Below are 17,202 nucleotides of genomic sequence, written 5' to 3' on the forward strand. Positions count from 1 at the left end.
AATTCCGTCTCAAAAAAAAAACAACAACAAAACAACTTTAACATAGTTTTAAAAGTTGAAAAAAACTAAATTAAATGTATGAATGCTAGCTTCTAAAATATAAAGGTATGGTAACCATGACACTAACCAGACACATTAACTACCTGAAAAGAAAGCAGCAATTCTCTAGAGCTCAGTGAAAAAGAAACGTACTGCATGGCCATGTTAAGACTCCTCATATGTGAAGATCTGATATAAAAAGAGACAGCACTATCCCAGTTTTAGGCTAATTTGATCATGTAGATGTCTAGCACAAGAATAAGGTACTCTCAAAAAGGGGTTAGGTGGGGCTCTGTGCATCCCAGGGGCCTGTGGAGTACCCCAAAACACATACCCTAGCTTCCCAACAACCCATTATACTTGCAGAGAATGGAGAGACAAATCTTTACTTTTTTCCATATACAAGTCAGCAGATTCTTGCTCTATCCATGAGATGCAAATTGGCATGATATTTAAGTAAATGAGCCTGGGGTATTTAATAGCCTGGGCTGCTAAACACGCTCTGCCATGTACTGGCTATAGGACCTTGTCCCCTCTCTGCTGGTTTCCTCATTTATAAAGGCCACTAACACCACCTCTGGTTCACAGCTGAAGGATCAAATGAGGTACTGCACGCAGAGCTCATGATACAGAGTTAGCACTGGATCAATGCTAGCTGAGTGCACTGAGATTACTGCCCTTGATCCATGCCACTGCTTTTTGATAAAAGCTCAGAAAGCATTTTTATGTGGAATGTGACTGAAAATAGAGTATTTCTGTATTATTGGGATTACTGCTAATAGACTTAGACGACAACAAGTACTTTCTTGCACTTATAGATCCCACCCCCACCCTATACACACATACAACCCACTGGTTCTCACAAATTGGTTCAAGTTCCTGCCATGCTCATATTCCAAATGTTTAATTTACAAAGAAGCCCCTCTGCAGCTAAGGTCTTCAACAGCACACAGAGAGATGGGGCCAAAGTCACGACAAACCAAACTTGAGGAGTTACAGCCTGCATGCCCACAGCCAGGGTCTCAGTCCTTCAGAACACCTCTCCTCAAAGTGTGCCTGGTGATTTTCTAGCTGTGTTCAGTGGGATACCAACTGGTAATTTACTTTTACACAGTCACCTGAATATCCTCTTCCTAGGTAATTCTGTGACAGAGTGAGAATCAGGAAGTATTAGCTATGAAAGTCTGCTCAGGAATACAGATTGCTGGCTTGGGGTACATGCAGAGGGGATGAAGTCTGTGGTGGTGATGGTGGCGGTGGGTGGGGGGCAGAGGGGAGTGGGCCGGTAACAGGAGCAAGGAAAGCCCAGAGCACCTTCAGGAAAAGCCAGTCAAGGGAGGAGACAGCAATGAGGCTGGAAGGGTTAAGTCAAGGCTCAATTATAAATGGCCTTGAATGTTAGAGTCTACAGTTGATTCAGGAGGCAACAGTGAGTCAGTCCTTTCAGAGATCTGAGCAGACAGGTGGGCAGATCAGGGTTAAGTGAAAGATGAACAAATTTAAGAGCAGCACAGGGATCAAGGCAAACAGAAAAGGCATGAGAGTTTGAACTTTGCATTCCGCAAATAAATATCTGTCATATTAAATCCCTTTCACATCCTAGGCACTCACTGCATATAAATATCTATAAAGGCCATTTGAAACCCATTTGGGGCAATCCGCCAGCCACAAGAGAAAAAAACTAGTATGTTCCACGTTAAACCCATGAAAAGTTTAATGAAATATACTCACTCCTGTAGACAACCAGACACTCAAGGATGTAAATGAAAATTACCAAGAGGAAAAACAAATCACACACTTAAAGCTACAATGTTTTGACATGCTCCCTTGAACACAAAGTCTGTTTGGGTTGCAGTTGACAGCCAAACTCACTAAGAATAAAATACAGCTTAATTTATAAAAGTCTTACTCTTTCACTGTGTTTGATTTACACTGCATAGTTCTTTAGTTCTCAAAATTAGCCATTAGGTACTTATGAGTGGGTAACTACCAGAATATCTCTTAATTGTAAATTCCATAGTCCACAGGAGTAAATATCTTCATGATGCAGTGAAATAATGTTAGCTAAGCATTGCCTTTAGATATGAAAGTCTAAATAAACCTGTATTTCATAATAGGCTATACTCACAAGTGTATTAGTTTATTTTATTTTAGTTTATATTACTTTACTTTATTTTTATTTATGTAGAAACAGACACTTGCTCTGTCACCCAGAGGAGAGTACAGTGGCATGATCTGTGCTTACTGCAACCTCTGTGATATGGTTAGGCTTTGTGTCCCCACCCAAATCTCATCTTGAATTGTAATCCCCATAATCCCTACGTATCAAGGGTGGGACCTGGTGGGAGATGTTTGGATCATGGGGCTGGTTTCTTCCATGCTGTTCTCATGACAGTGAGTGAGTTCTCATAAGATCAGGTGGTTTTGTAACTGTTTGACAGTTCCTCCTACATGCCCTTCTCCTTCCTGCTGCCTTGTGAAGAAGGTGCCTTGCTTCCTCTTCACCTCATGCCATGATTTTAAGTTTCCTGAGGTCTCCCCAGCCATGCAGAACTATGAGTCAATTAAACCTCTTTCCTTTATAAATTACCCGGTCCTGGGCAGTTCTTTATAACAGTATGAAAATGGACTAATACACTCTGCCTCCTGGGCTCAAGGGATCCTCTCACCTTAGCCTCCTGAGTAGCTGGGATTATAGGCACAAGCCACCATGCCCAGACTATTTTTTATAATTAGTAAAAAGTAATTTTCTACTTTATTGCAGATTTCCTAAAGTGCCATTGTTCAAAGACATTATAAAAACATAACAACACAGTATCATCTATTTTCAAGATGACTAACACAGAAATAATTCAATATTTCCTTTATCCATATATGACACATTTCGTGCCCTTCTCTACTTGCCTAAAGGAGAAAGTGTGGGTTACGGAGGAAAGAGTTGTGGCTTAGGGAAAGGCAAATGATCAGTTAACCCTACTCTGCTAGGTGGGGAATCCTGGTCATTTGTTTATAACTCTGATCAGTTCCAAGTCTATAACGAGGAGGTTAGACAGGTAAATGTTAAGAAAAGCAACAAGGACAGTATATAGCACATACAGAACGCTTTTTAAAAATGGAGGATTATCAGCTGCGTGCGGTGGCTCATGCCTGTAATCCCAGGACTTTGGGAGGCCCGAGGCAGGCGGATCATGAGGTCAGGAGATTGAGACCATCCTGGCTAACATGGTGAAACCCTGTCTCTACTAAAAATACAAAAAATTAGCTGGGCGTGGTGGCAGGCACCTGTAATCCCAGCTACTCGGGAGGCTGAGGCAGGAGAATGGCGTGAACCCGGGAGGCTGAGCTTGCTTGCAGTGAGCTGAGATTGTGCCACTGCCCTCCAGCCTGGGGGACACAGCAAGATTCTGTCTCAAAAAAAAAAAAAAGGAGCATCTTATTTTTCAAATTATTATTATTATTTTTGAGACAGAGTATCACTCTGTTGTCCAGGCTGGAGTACAGTGGCGTGATCTCGGCTCACTGCAACCTCCGCCTCCTGGGTTCAAGCAACTCTCCTGCCTCACTCAGCCTCCTGAGTAGCTGGCCACTAGAGGGAAGCCATAGAGAGGGTAACAGAAAGGAGAATACAACAAAAGAGTTCAATTTCTTTTGGGCCTATTTGATTTCTTATTAACCCACTTTAATGAACTTTAGATCTAATGGAACTAATTTACATAAGTACCCCAAAGACGGAAGATATGTAGACACATTCTATCCGAAGTCAAGGGGATAAATAAATTCTTACAAATAGTTGGAGGTCAGTTTCCAGAGAAAAAGATGTAGGTTTCAGCTGCCTAGTGTGACCAATGAAATACCATTCTGTTTGACCATGGTTTTGGGGTCAACATCATGCCCCTTTGAAATAAGTCCCAAAGATGTGAAATGTCTCATAATTCCTCTCCTATACTCAATACTCTAGCTTCACATCGTGCACATGTTCCCAAGTTCTCCGAAGTCCAAAACAAGCTGATAATACTCATCTAACAAAATAAATAAAACTTCCTAATAAAACACCCTCAAAAATATGTCTGACATATACTTGACCATTAGAAACTACTCTGACAGCAGTATCCAGAACTGCTCTTGCTCTAATCAACCAAAGCTACTTCTAGTAGCTTTGTATTTTGTGTTTTCTAGTATGGTATATTCTAGTATTTTGTGTCACCTCTTCAGATGACACATTTGACGATGACAATACAGGCACAGATTCTCCTGGGATGGCAAAAGCTTTATTCTACAATGATCACATTTGAAGGACATTTTTTTTTCCTTCTACAGGAATATCTAGATGCTTCTTTCTTGGAAACTATTCTGGACTAGAGTGTAACACTGTAAAGACAGAACTGATCATGAAACTTCTGCCCTAGTCCCAGGGGGCACATCAAGCAATTTACAGCAACAGCCGTCATTTCCTCCCATCCATCTGATCAGGGTGCCGCAGCCAACCTTTCCTGGATTCCTGAATATTCCTAAATGTACACAAACCACGCATCTTCCATACTGTGAAACATCATTTTTTAAAAGATATCAAAATTACTTTCACCTTGAAAAAAATTTTTAATAGCTTGTGGAAAACTGAAATTCTCACAGATGAATGGTAAGAATATAAACTGACCTATACCTTTGGGAAAAAAAAACTGGGAATACCTATAAATATTGTAACTTTTCAAACTGCCAGTCTCGGTTATTCCACTTTTAGAAATCTATCTTATGAAATAACTTTTCAAGATGCATGAATCTGTATGTATAAGGATTCTAGGACACCATTATTTGTAACAGTGAAAAAATAAAAACAATAGAGAAAATCCAATTTTGGTGCACAATACATCAATCCTGTGGAATATCACACAGCTGTTAAACACTCACATGTAATGACCTGGGAAAGTGTCAATGTCAAATGTACACCTATTATGTGATTCTATGCTTGCAAAAAAAAAAAAAAAGAAGAACAATCCATGAGTGACAACAAAAACCCTATGTGTACCTTATTTATGTATTTGAGTATGTACGCAGAAAAGGCTTTACAATGAACTATTAACAATGGTTACTTTTGGAAGGTCAGTATGATAGGGAAGAGAAAAAGACATTCCATTGACTTTATACACTTCAGTATGGAATTTTATGAGATGATCATTTTTTAACTTTTAAAATCAAGGAAAAAAGTGATCTTTTAAATGACTTTTACCTTCACTCAGTTGCTCCAGGGATCCTCTAGAAAGAAGACTTGAGAAAGATTCTACAACTGTGTATTTTTTCCTGTATCTACATCGAGTAAATAAAAAGGGAGATAGAAAATAGAAAAAAAAATCAGGCTAAGCTCATTTTCATTTGCCATTCATTTCAGTCACTATCACACCAAAGAGTCAAAAAGCTGAAACTCTAAACCCTGAAGTCTGTAGGACACAGATCATCCTTTTCCAACACTCTACACTCAGCACTGGCTAGCCACTTGCGGGAACTCAGTCTGTGTTACTGAACACCACGTGGGGAAACCCACACACGCCAGTGAAAACTAACCTCCAAAGTACCTTCCCTTATCCTGATAACTAAAATCAGGATTTGTGTAAAATTCTCCACAGGTGAAAAATGAAGTTAAAGTGCAATATTTGGAAGCTCTCTTCATTTGAGGAGCTTACAACACCATTATATCAGGATGCAATTTCACCCATGTTAACCTTCTGATCATGAACCTTCTGCCCTAGTCCCAGCGGCACATCAAGCAATTGACAGCAACAGCAGTCATTTCCTCCCATCCATTTGCTCAGGGTGCCGCAGCCAGCCATTCCTGGATTCTTGAATATTCCTAAATGTCTACAAACCAAGCATCTCCCATACTGTGAAACATTTATCATTTTTTAAAAGATATCAAAATTACTTTTGCCTTGAAAAAAAATTTTGATAGGGTCTTCCTATACACACAGGGTAAAGCTTAAAATAAAACTAAAACTCTATCTCATTTTCACCAAACAAAAGTGTTCAAAAAGAGGTCCTTCTTAAACAAATAAAACATTCCCTCATGAATTTGCATCTCCCACTTAAAACAAAAACATTCCTTGCATGGCTTGGTTTGGCGTGCAGTACCTAATGTCATCTACCTTGAGAGATGCTTGCTGCTAATCCCATAGAAATCCCCCCCCCCAGATCTCTGTAGCTCAGACCCCAGGTTATCAAAAAGAAAAGTGGAATATATAGATGCCAAATGGGAATCCTTCAGCTTCAAGGCTGAATTTCTTTTCTGTAACTGTGGCCAATTTCAGACACAGAGCTCTTGGTCAGGCAAATTACATTATTTTTGTCACAAAGGCATAAAAGTTTGCAGTCACATCTGAAGTACTGAATGACTCGTCATACTTTTGGCAGGTTTGTAAAGCGTCCTTCATGGCAGAAATGCCATTTTGGATGTCCTGTTGCTCGAAGGTCAGGACAGCCTGCAACACCACAATGGTACTGTAGCCCAGAGCATGGTACATACTCTCCTTAGCCCTGGGGAGAAAACAGGGAATTCAGACATTTTAATTCAATGGAAATACTGATCATAAGAAATCCTAGGAAATGCATGTTCTGACTTGCACAGTAACCTTTATTCCTTCACCATAATCACCAAAATTATATGGGTGGTGAAAAATAACCTCTTAAAAACTCAAGTACCAAGGACTTTCCAATGTAAACCCACACAGGCAGAACAAAATGTTCCAGGTTGAAGGGGACAATATGCATTTCCCTATTTCAACACAAGAGGGCAGCCTGCAGGCAGATTCCAAGCAAACCCACTGTCTTCAGTTGAAAAGAGGGCAGCATACTACCACCTTTGGCTCTGAAGTAAGTGCTAAAATAAAGGCCGCTGGAAATGTATTTTTTGACAGAGAGATTCCGATATGTTTTTTCAAAAATAAAGGCTCATTTAAAGTAATTCCTCTCCTCTCCAGCCAAAGGCCAAGAGCAAACAAGATTTTGGAACAAGTTAGGCTGGTCACAAGAGCCATGACCAAAGTAGACGTCAGACCTTATATCTAGTCTAATCCCATTATCTGAAATTCCTGATTAAAGTTCTTGATATTTCAAATCATCAAGTTACAGTGAGAACTGCTTCAGGATTCTTAAGGATGTTAATGACTCCTAACGGATGGCAGACATCCAGATTCTCGGGCTGTGAGAACATCATTTATTTTCTCAAAACTTCTTAAGCTGTATTAATTATTTATAAGGTTTAAAATGCTAATGCATGGTTTTGTTTTTAATTTAAATATTAATGCATAACAGCCTGCTGCCATGCACAACAAATACAAGCCACATTATTTTTTGCCCCCACGGAAATAGTCTAAACATCCTTTGGTAATTTGCAGCTTGTCCTGAACATTGAGGACACTCACTATCTGTTCAAAAGAACCACAAGGAATCAGAGCAGCTCAAAGTTAATCATTAATTGTGGTTTCAAACCTCACATTTTTAACTGGAAGCTCTTTCAAGAAGAAGAAAAAATTATTTCAAATGAGGGAAAAGTATTAGTTATTTATTTATTTATTTTTGAGACAGAGTTTTGTTCTTGTTGCCCAGGCTGAAGTGCAATGGCACGATCTTGGCTCACCGCAACCTCTGCCTCCTGGGTTCAAGTGGTTCTCCTGCCTCAGCCTCTCGAGTAGCTGGGATTACAGGCATGTGCCACCATGCCCGGCTAATTTTTTGTATTTTTAGTAGAGTCAGGGTTTCTCCCTGTTGGTCAGGCTGGTCTCGAACTCCCGACCTCAGGTGATCCGCCTGCCTCAGCCTCCCAAAGTGCTGGGATTACAGGCCTAAGCCATTTAAACAGTGAAACATGTATAAAACTCAGAGATGAACCTGACTGAATACAACACTAAATCGTTTATTTTCATCCCATGTCATGATCAGCTGTGTGTCAGTGGCAGAGAAAGACTTGTTTGAATAAAAATCAAAGGAGACGGCCGGGCGCGGTGGCTCAAGCCTGTAATCCCAGCACTTTGGGAGGCCGAGACGGGCGGATCACCAGGTCAGGAGATCGAGACCATCCTGGCTAACACGGTGAAACCCCGTCTCTACTAAGAAATACAAAAAACTAGCCGGGCGAGGTGGCGGGCGCCTGTAGTCCCAGCTACTCGGGAGGCTGAGGCCGGAGAATGGCGTGAACCTGGGAGGCGGAGCTTGCAGTGAGCTGAGATCTGGCCACTGCACTCCAGCCTGGGCCACAGAGCGAGACTCCGTCTCAAAAAAAAAAAAAAAAAATCAAAGGAGATAATGGGTACGAAAATACAGTTAAATGGAAGAAATAAGTTCTAGTATTTCATAATAAATTATAATTAACAATAATTTATTGTTATTTCAAAACATCTAGAAGAGAATAATTATAAATGTTCCTGACACTAAGAAAAGATAAATGTTTGAGGTGATGGATAACCCAATTACCCTGATGATCATTGAACATTGTGTATAGGTAAGGAATTATCACATGTACTCCAAAAATAGGTACAACTATGGCTCATCAATAAAAACATTCAAAAACCCAAAGAAGACAGGCAAGCAGGCAGAGAAAAGACACAGGCGAGACCAAGAGAGAGGGAAAGACAAGCAGACAAAAGGAGGTAGAGACAGAAGACAGAGAAGTCTGAGGGACTGAGAAGGACAGAGGGAAAAAAGCACGGGACAGGCAAGGTGGAGATTGTGAGGCAAATATTGAAGACAACACTGAAAGATTTCCTTAGACTACAGGGCTTCACCATCGATTTCATCATTTGTTCTTAACCTGTGGAATGACAGCTGACCCACCTTGACTACAGCTATTCTAAATCTTAACAGAATTTCCATAGCAGCTCCTCAGCAGGTCAATTAATCTCTAAGATTCAGATGACCAGAATCCAGTCACCTTAGTAACCACTCAAAGTAAGGAATGAGATTGCCCACTTTTGTGCCGAAGTAAACTTCTAGGAAATTATTATATGAGGTCTAAGCTTCATCTAAACAAGTGTTTGAGGGCACAATGTAAGACTATTGTCAAGATAAAGACCGAGTAAACAGGCAAGCACAGGTTTTATTGCCACATCCGAAAACTTAACAGGTACTATTAATTGAAATTAAATTGCTTAACTTGTTTGTCGAACAAATAGAGAACCCCAGTAATATTCTTATTATCTTAAATTTCTTTTTAGCATTGAGATCAGCATATTCTGGTTCTTCCCCTCCCCATTTCAAAGGAAATTTTTTTCAATATTTAAAAGGAACAAACATAAAAATATTTCACTGAAGAAAGCAAAATTGAATCCTTATAAAACTACTTATAAGATGACAATATCTGAACAAGAGAGATTAAAATATGCAAAACAATCAGGAATTTTCTACTGATTATATTTGAAAACTCAGATTTCTAAACTGAATTTTAAAAGTGACCAAAGTAAGGAGGTCTGAACTAAATTAGCTTATCAATATTCAGATGGGAACAGATAAATTAATTTACAAGCATGACATCAAAGAATCATCAGAAACATCTGAAAGATATTTTATCTAAAAGACACAAAGTAAATTACCAGGGGCGAAGCAATTCTAAGGCATCTGTAAATTTGTTGCTTAGAAATAAGTTCAATGCCACAGCACATTCTTCGAGGCCACTCTTGAGATCCACCTTGGTTGATGATGAACTAAAGATCAAGAAAAAAACACAGAGAATTTCTGTAGTTTTACCATCAACAAGTTGACCCCAGGGAGTGTGTGTATGTGGATTCTGGAGACAGGACAGGCTGGAATTCTAACTTTGCTGTTTACTGTCTATAAGATCCCTGAGTCTCAATTTTCTTATCTGTAAAACGCGAAGACCAACACCTACTTTGTGGGGCTGCTGTGAAGATGAGGTAAACTGACAAATGCTGCTCACAGCAGGCGCTAAATAAATGATAGTTCCCTTCCCCACTGCTTCAAAGACCGTAAGGGTAGGAATTCCACACTTTTGTACATGGAGGAGGGGAAGACTATTTTATTTTAGTCTGGTTATACATGGGAAAAAAACGTGCTTCACTAGAAAACCATGCACTGCCGAGACACTGGAGGAGATCTCTACAGGTAATTAGATTCTGATTCCCAGGGAGCTTACAACTCTGTAAATTGCAGATAACTAATAGCAGTGCAAAATAACTGTTGTCTATAGGCGTGTTAATTTTGCCTGGCCAGTAGAGGCTCAACTAACTTCCCTCCCCAGCTGTGGAATAAGTTAGTTTTCCTGGATTTGCACATTAATTTCAACAATACTTTACTTCACAGAAATTTGTTCTGTTTTGATTTCTCCTTTGAATCTGTTATAACACCTGCCAAATGTCCTCATCTATAATTAATAATTAATCAGTGATTAAATAAAATCCTTAACATGTTCATTTTTGTATCTATATGAGTCATGATTTTATCCTTTTTTCAAAATTATATTAATCACTTATGATTGAGAGAAATTTTGTTCTTTAAAGCCATCTCTAAAATGTTTTGTGTAACGACCTGTAAAAGGGCAATATTTCAGTAAGTAAATGAGCAGTAGGATGATCTGGTAAACAAAAATGCTGATAAGAAATAAACCAGCAGGCATGTTTGGCTCATGCCCAGCACTTCAGGAGACGGAGACAGGAGGAATACTTGAGGCCCGGAGTTCAAGACCAGCCTGGGCCACAGAGTGAGCACTCGTCTCTATAAAAAAGTTTTTTTCAAAAGCCAGGCATGTGGTGTGTGCCTGTAATCCCAGCTACAGGGATTGCGGTGGGAGGGTCGCTTGAGCTCAGGAGTTTGTGGTGTAGTGAGCCATGATCATGCCACTGTACTCTAGTCTGAGCGATAGAGACCTTGTCTCAAAAAAATAAAATGGGGCTGGGCATGGTGACTGATTACAGCACTTTGGGGGCCGAGGCAGGTGAATCACTTGAGGTCAGGAGTTTGAGACCAGCCTGACCAGCATGGTGAAACCCCATCTCTATTAAAAATACAAAACTAGCAGAGTGTGGTGGCACATGCCTGTAATCCCAGCTACTCAAGAGGCTGAGGCAGGAGAATCACGTGAACCCCAGAGTCAGAGGAACAGTGAGCCGAGATTGCACCATTGCACTCCAGCCTGGGCAACGGGAGTGAAACTCTATCTCAAAAAAACAAATAAATAAAATGGGCCAGGTGCGGTGGCTCACACCTCTAATCCCAGCACTTTGGGAGGCCAAAGCAGGCGGATCATTTGAGGTCAGGAGTTTGAGACCAGCCTGGCCAACATGGTGAAACCCCATCTCAACTAAAAATACAAAAATTAGCTGGGCTGGGCGTGGTGTTGCACTCCTATAATCCCAGCTACTCAGGAGGCTGAGGCAGGAGAACTGCTTGAACCTGGAAGGTAGAGGTTGCAGTGAGCCGAGACCATGCCGCTGCACTCCAGCTGGGCAACAGAGCAAGACGCTGTCTCAAAAACTAACTAAATAAATAAATGAAATGAAATAAAAATAAATAAATAAACTTGGTAAGTATTTGAAGTTGAGTTTCCATCCCACCAACCTCTTTAATTTCATTCTTTAAGACATGAAAGCAAAGTGCCCCTTCAGTGACTCCTCTAGCAGGAGTAGGTTCCGAGGGCAATGCCAGAACACCTTCCCCTCGCAGGTCTTCTCGTGGCTCCTCCTTGTTATTCAGACCTCAGCTAATGCAGAGCAGCCTGGCTGACCCCCTCCCATCCTGTCTCACTGTTTTTCCTTCTACCATTATTACCATCCAAAAGTATTTTGTGTGTGTCGCATTTGTAGACATGCTTGTCTGTCTTCCCTCTCTAGAACATAAATGCAAGGAGGTTGTTTTAGTCATTCCTGTGCACCAGTGTCTTGGACAATACCTAGAACATATTACATGCTCAAAAAATATTGCTGAGTGGTGAATGGGCGGATACAACTGTTCTGAGTAGAAACAGAGACTTCTTCATGCCTAGAGTTTGAGACAGCTCCTCTAGGATGGAGTAGAACCAAGGCAAGCTCTTAACGGAGGGCTAAGAATTGCTTTGCCCTTAAGTTTCCAGTGAACGAAGAGATCAAATAAAAATGCTAGGAGTTCACAAACCTCTCACAGCAAGATTTTTCACAAGAAAGTTGCCTGATACCTCCTGTACCAGTCCATAACCAAATTTTGTCAGCGTTACCTCCTGAACATCTCTTGAATTTATCCCGTCTCATCTTTTTTTTTTTTTTTTTTTTTTTTTTTTTTTTTTTAGGTGGACAGGAAGTAGAATTTATTGGTGAATATTAAGAGGGGCAGCACAGTGGAAGCCCTCATGAGTGCAGGGCCTGCCACTTGTCCAGAGCGCCACGATTGGGAACGTACTTGACCCATCTGGGATGAGCCGCTTCTCAGCCACCATGTCTTCAAATTCATTGGCATTGAACTTGGTGAAGCCCCACTTCTTTGAGATGTGGATCTTCTGGCAGCTGGGGAGCTTGAACTTGGCCCTGCACAGGGCCTCAATCACATGCTCCTTGTTCTGCAGCTTGGTGCGGGTGGACATAACTTGGCCAATGTGAACCCTGGTCACAGTGCCCTGGGGCTTTCCAATGGCACCTCGCATGCCTGTTTGGAGCCTACACTGGGGTAGTGCAAGGTCAGAAACATGAACATCCATCTGAAAGGACTGTCTCCAAGGTCCTTTAGAGCAACCCATACAACAAACAGGCTGCATCACTACCAGGGAAGCTGCTGTTTGCAGCCATTGCACACTGGGCCCCCATGAGGAAAGGAACTCAGTCGGCTTAATTGGCTGCAGGTATCCCGTCTCATCTCTACCGTCCAGCACAGGTTAGTCATCAGGTGTTGCCTGGGGTCTATAGACCCATTTCTTTCCCCATTGCCTACCTCTGCTCCCCCTCATCAAATCTTTACCTAGAGTCCTTTCAACTAATATTTATGCTAATATGTGCCAGGTACTCTTCTGGGTGCTGGCAATACAGCAATGAACAAGACACACAGGATCCCAGGCTCTCAAAGAGCTTTCGTTCTACTGGAGAAGGGAGGGCAGATTTGCACAAGCAGACCAAGAACTGACCAGGGTCATCCCTGATTGGGATAAGTGGTTTGGAACAGAACCTAGGTTTTGGGGGAGGCAGGGGTGGGGAGAAGGCCCAACATTAATGAGGATGGTCAGGAAAAGCTCTCCAAAAAGGTGACATCCAATCGCCATATAATGGAGCCAGCCATGGGAATATCTAGGTTGAGGGCAGAGGGGGCATTCTAAACTGGGAACGTGATGAGCAAGGCAGAGAATGAAAGAAAATGAGGACAGAAAACAGGCAAAAGCCAGAAACCATAGTGGCGGAGAGGATGAATTTTATTCTTTGAACAAAAGGAAATACACTGGCTCAGAAATCCTCACTCTTTTCTCAGCATCCCTTCCCTTCAAATATTAGCTGTTCCCATTTTACCTCCCACCAATTCTCTCTAAGGTTACAGCTCATCCTTCATCACCAGGAAACAGACTGTGAACAGATACTAGTCCTCTTGCCAAACATCCACCTCTGCATCTCAGCTGGCCACACTGTCACCTGGGAGGATACACTATACACACCCCCACTTAGATACACAAAGTGGGAGCTCAGCACCTCTGAACACGGTATACTCAGCTCTTCCGAGTGGTTTACGATGATGCTCACCTGGAATTAACACTCCTCTGCAGAACACTAGGGCTACCATGTGTTCTGTAAGGAATGACCAGGACAGCAACTTTCCCCATGGTCAAAACTTCTGTCAAGTTATCTCTCAGACACACACGTTCTTCTTCATTTCCACTGCCATCACATTAACTGAGACTCTTATCACTTCAGATCTGAATTCTGAAATACTCTCCAAGAATGCATTCCTATGACTGCTTTGACTCCGTGGTTCTCAAACTCTAGCACACATCAGACACACTGGGAGACCACTCTCAGGCTACTCTCCTCTTCCTAAAACAGATGCTCACCATTCTACCTCCTTAGATTAAGAACCTAAAGTAGCTACCCACACCTACCACGTGCACTAGAAATAGGCTCACCACACCTGTCCAACCAGACTGGAATGATGAACAAGGCTATTTAAAAACAGGCCAGTATAGTCAGGTGCAGTGGCTCATGCCTGTAATCCCAGCACTTTGGGAAGCTGAGGTGGGTGGATCATGAGGTCAGGAGCTCCAGATCAGCCTGGCCAACATGGTGAAACCCTGACTCCACTCAAAATACAAAACTTAGCTGGGCATGATGGCCCACACCTGTAATCCCAACCACTGCAGAGGCTGCAGTGAGCTGAGATCGTGCCACTGCACTCCAGTCTGGCGACAGAGTAAGACTCTGTCTCAAAAAAAAAAAAAAAGCACTCCGGTATTCTGCAAGAGGCTCATCAGCATAGCATCCCCTCAAGTACAGCATGATGTAATTAATGAAAAGATTCCTGGACTGGAAATTAGAAGTCAGCCAAGCCATTCTCCAGCCTTGTGACCTACACAGTGCCCCTTAACTTCCCTGAGTCCCTAGTCTTATCTTTGAAGTGCTCTCATTTCACAACGTCTGCAGAAGCAAAGGCAATGGTTATTATGAGTGTGTTTTGTGGACTTTCCAGCCCTGTGCAAGTTAATAACCATGTCTAATTCTCCAAAAACTATGGTGCTCAGTCCACATATTCATACTCCTGCCCTGCTGGAGACACGCCCGAGCGCCTTTCATAATATACATCTTCAGTGAGGTGACGACTCCTCATGTTTCTAATTTAAAAGGTATGTTAATTTAAGGCAGGATGAGTTTTTTAGTCTATTTTAAAATATATATATATATAAAATGAATACATAACTTAATAAAAATTTGGAACTATACTATATCATTATCACTTACATTCCAATTCTTACTTTAGGAATTACTTTGTAAGCTTGGTTACAAAAAACTTCATAGTAAATGAGCATCTGGGCTCTGGAATTGGATCCTTTTATTCATTTCCTGACTCCCTTTTGCCTCAAGAGAAGTCAAAGATTTCCCACAATATATTGGTTCCACTGCAACTGTGATCCTAGAGAACTAGGCTGCAGCCTCCCAAGGCCATTTTCTATTACTTATCTGGAGGTTTTGTCTCTTTCCTCTAGAAATCATAATTTTTACTCACTTATGTTGGACAGGGAAATAACTGGTGACCTTTTTTCTCCTCCTTCCAAATTATCTGAACTCTGCTCACATTACTTTTATAATGAAAAACTGATTTATAAAAATTTTGAAACATAAAAGCAGTATTTTAAATAACAGCAAAGGAAAAGTATTTTCTCCACCACTTCCCAGTTCTGTAACCGTGAACTCACTTTACCTCTGTAAGTCTCAGCTTCCTTATCTGTAAGATGGGGATCGTTAAGTCTGCAGTTACTACTATACAAAGTAGTTGCAAAGATAGAGGAAGCCTGGAATTAAGAGTATAAGCATTATATATATTGAGGCATTACTACAGTTCTCCAGAAGTGTCAACCTGCACCACCTCCCCTGCTAAGAACCACATACGCACACATACATGGTGACCTGGCAAAGTTTCTCTGTACTTTGCTCATAATCTGATGACCTTCTACTATTAACATATCTGATTCATGAGATCTATTGATTAAAAGGTAAAGAAGGGATTTTATTATTTATATTACAATCAATAAAAGTCTACAAAACCAATATATAATTATCATATCCCCTCACACTTCTCCCCTGAAGCAGGTCACAAGACCCTCATCTAAGAGGTGCCCTCCCTGGACCCTGAGGAAAGGAACATCCTTATCTCCAACGCCTCGGACTTCCCTGAGCAGGGACTTCACTAGATGAACGCTCCTGGATTTTCCTCTCCCTCCTCCCCTCTTCATTATTCAGATGAATTATCTGATTGGTGAGCTGGAAAGAAACACGGGGCATAAATGGCTCAGCCCCTTTCTTACATGGAAAGAGGGTGCAGAAAAGTCTATTCTCTCAGCAATGCAGTGAGCTAGCAGGGCAGGCTCTACTGCCCCCCACCGCCCAACCACGACCCTCACAAGGGAGGCCTGTGATTTAGGGCTGAAATTCCACACACGGCTATTTCAAAAAGAAGCCCATTTTTGCATGCATCTAAGCTGTAATACAACCTCCAACATAGTCTTTGTGAATAACGAAGCTGTGAATTTGATCTCCATAGGCCTGACTCTTGCATCAGTATTTCAACTTAGGCCAAAAAGGAACCTTTTTTCCAAAGATAGAACTAAACACTTAGAATCTGTATGCACAGAATGATGGGCGGACAAGTTTACTCTTCAGAGACTTTTACTAATTTGTGTGGAAGTATCCAGGGTTCTTTTGCAAGCAAATCCAAATCCAAGTCCCCTGCACCTGTGGACTCCAGATCTCCCCGCCCTCAAGAGCTCCAGGGCAAGAAGTCTCAGGCATTACTACAATTCAGCTGTGTGGTGTTCAGAAGCTCAGAAGCAACTGTGACTGGACAGCCAGACTACAGAAACTCCTGTTACCATTTCCCATTAGTTATCCAAGGGAGAGGAGGGACCCCATAAGCTCATAATCTACAGTGGGCTGTGTTAGATGGCAAGACTTCCAAGAAAGTCCTTAACCTCTCCAAGTCTTTGTTTCCTCAGCTATGAAAAGGATGAGGACACGACAATATCCACCCAACAGGTATTATTAACATTGCTGTTATGAGCATCAGAAAAGATAAAAATGCAGATGTAAAAGGTAAAAATGCAACTACGTAATGCACTAAAAGGAATGATGTAAATATTATCATCTATGAAAGAATAAAAGTGCCTGCTCTCTCCTCGTGTGAATAGTGTGCTCATCCTTCAGACTCAAATGGGGAAGCAGAGGTTTTTTTTTTTCTTTTCATTTCCAAATAATTTCAGGCTTCCAAAAAGTTGGAAAAATAGGACAGAGTTTGTATACCCAGTTCCCCTAGATAACATCTTACATAACACTTTTGAAGGGTGCTGGCAATGATTTTGTAGCATTGTCCTTCAGTCTGTCTGATGTTTCCTCATGATCAGATTCAGGCTACACATTTTGGGCAAGAGCCTACGGCCATATCACCCTGAACACACCCGATCTTGTCTGATTTCGGAAGCTAAGCAAGGTCGCGTCTGGTTAGTACTTGGACAAG

At 41.4% G+C, this 17,202-nt stretch overlaps 2 protein-coding genes and 1 non-coding gene across 5 annotated transcripts in view; all 3 read right to left on the reverse strand.

The window, feature by feature from the left end:
- The window catches only part of LOC116268534 (tetratricopeptide repeat protein 39B), an 88,130-nt gene that overhangs the window by 42,851 nt on the left and 28,077 nt on the right, over window positions 1–17,202 (reverse strand). For all 3 annotated transcript variants that reach the window (XM_031661886.1, XM_031661887.1, XM_031661888.1), the window contains exons 3-5: window positions 9,612–9,722; window positions 6,430–6,561; window positions 5,264–5,340 (exon numbers count right to left, since the gene is read on the reverse strand). In XM_031661886.1, coding sequence (XP_031517746.1) covers window positions 5,264–5,340; window positions 6,430–6,561; window positions 9,612–9,722 — 320 coding nt within the window. The remainder of the gene's footprint in view (window positions 1–5,263; window positions 5,341–6,429; window positions 6,562–9,611; window positions 9,723–17,202) is intronic.
- On the reverse strand, window positions 12,259–14,261 carry LOC103878318 (60S ribosomal protein L10-like). Its single transcript, XM_031661889.1, has one exon. It carries the CDS (start codon window positions 12,755–12,757, stop codon window positions 12,314–12,316), a length of 444 nt encoding a protein of 147 aa, XP_031517749.1. The 5' UTR covers window positions 12,758–14,261; the 3' UTR covers window positions 12,259–12,313.
- Window positions 12,708–12,841, reverse strand: LOC116272972. The gene has a single exon (XR_004181488.1). It is a non-coding gene; the product is annotated as a small nucleolar RNA SNORA70 (small nucleolar RNA).

This window comes from Papio anubis, unplaced genomic scaffold (assembly GCF_008728515.1).
Source record: "Papio anubis isolate 15944 unplaced genomic scaffold, Panubis1.0 scaffold286, whole genome shotgun sequence".
NCBI classification, from domain to species: Eukaryota; Metazoa; Chordata; class Mammalia; order Primates; family Cercopithecidae; genus Papio; species Papio anubis.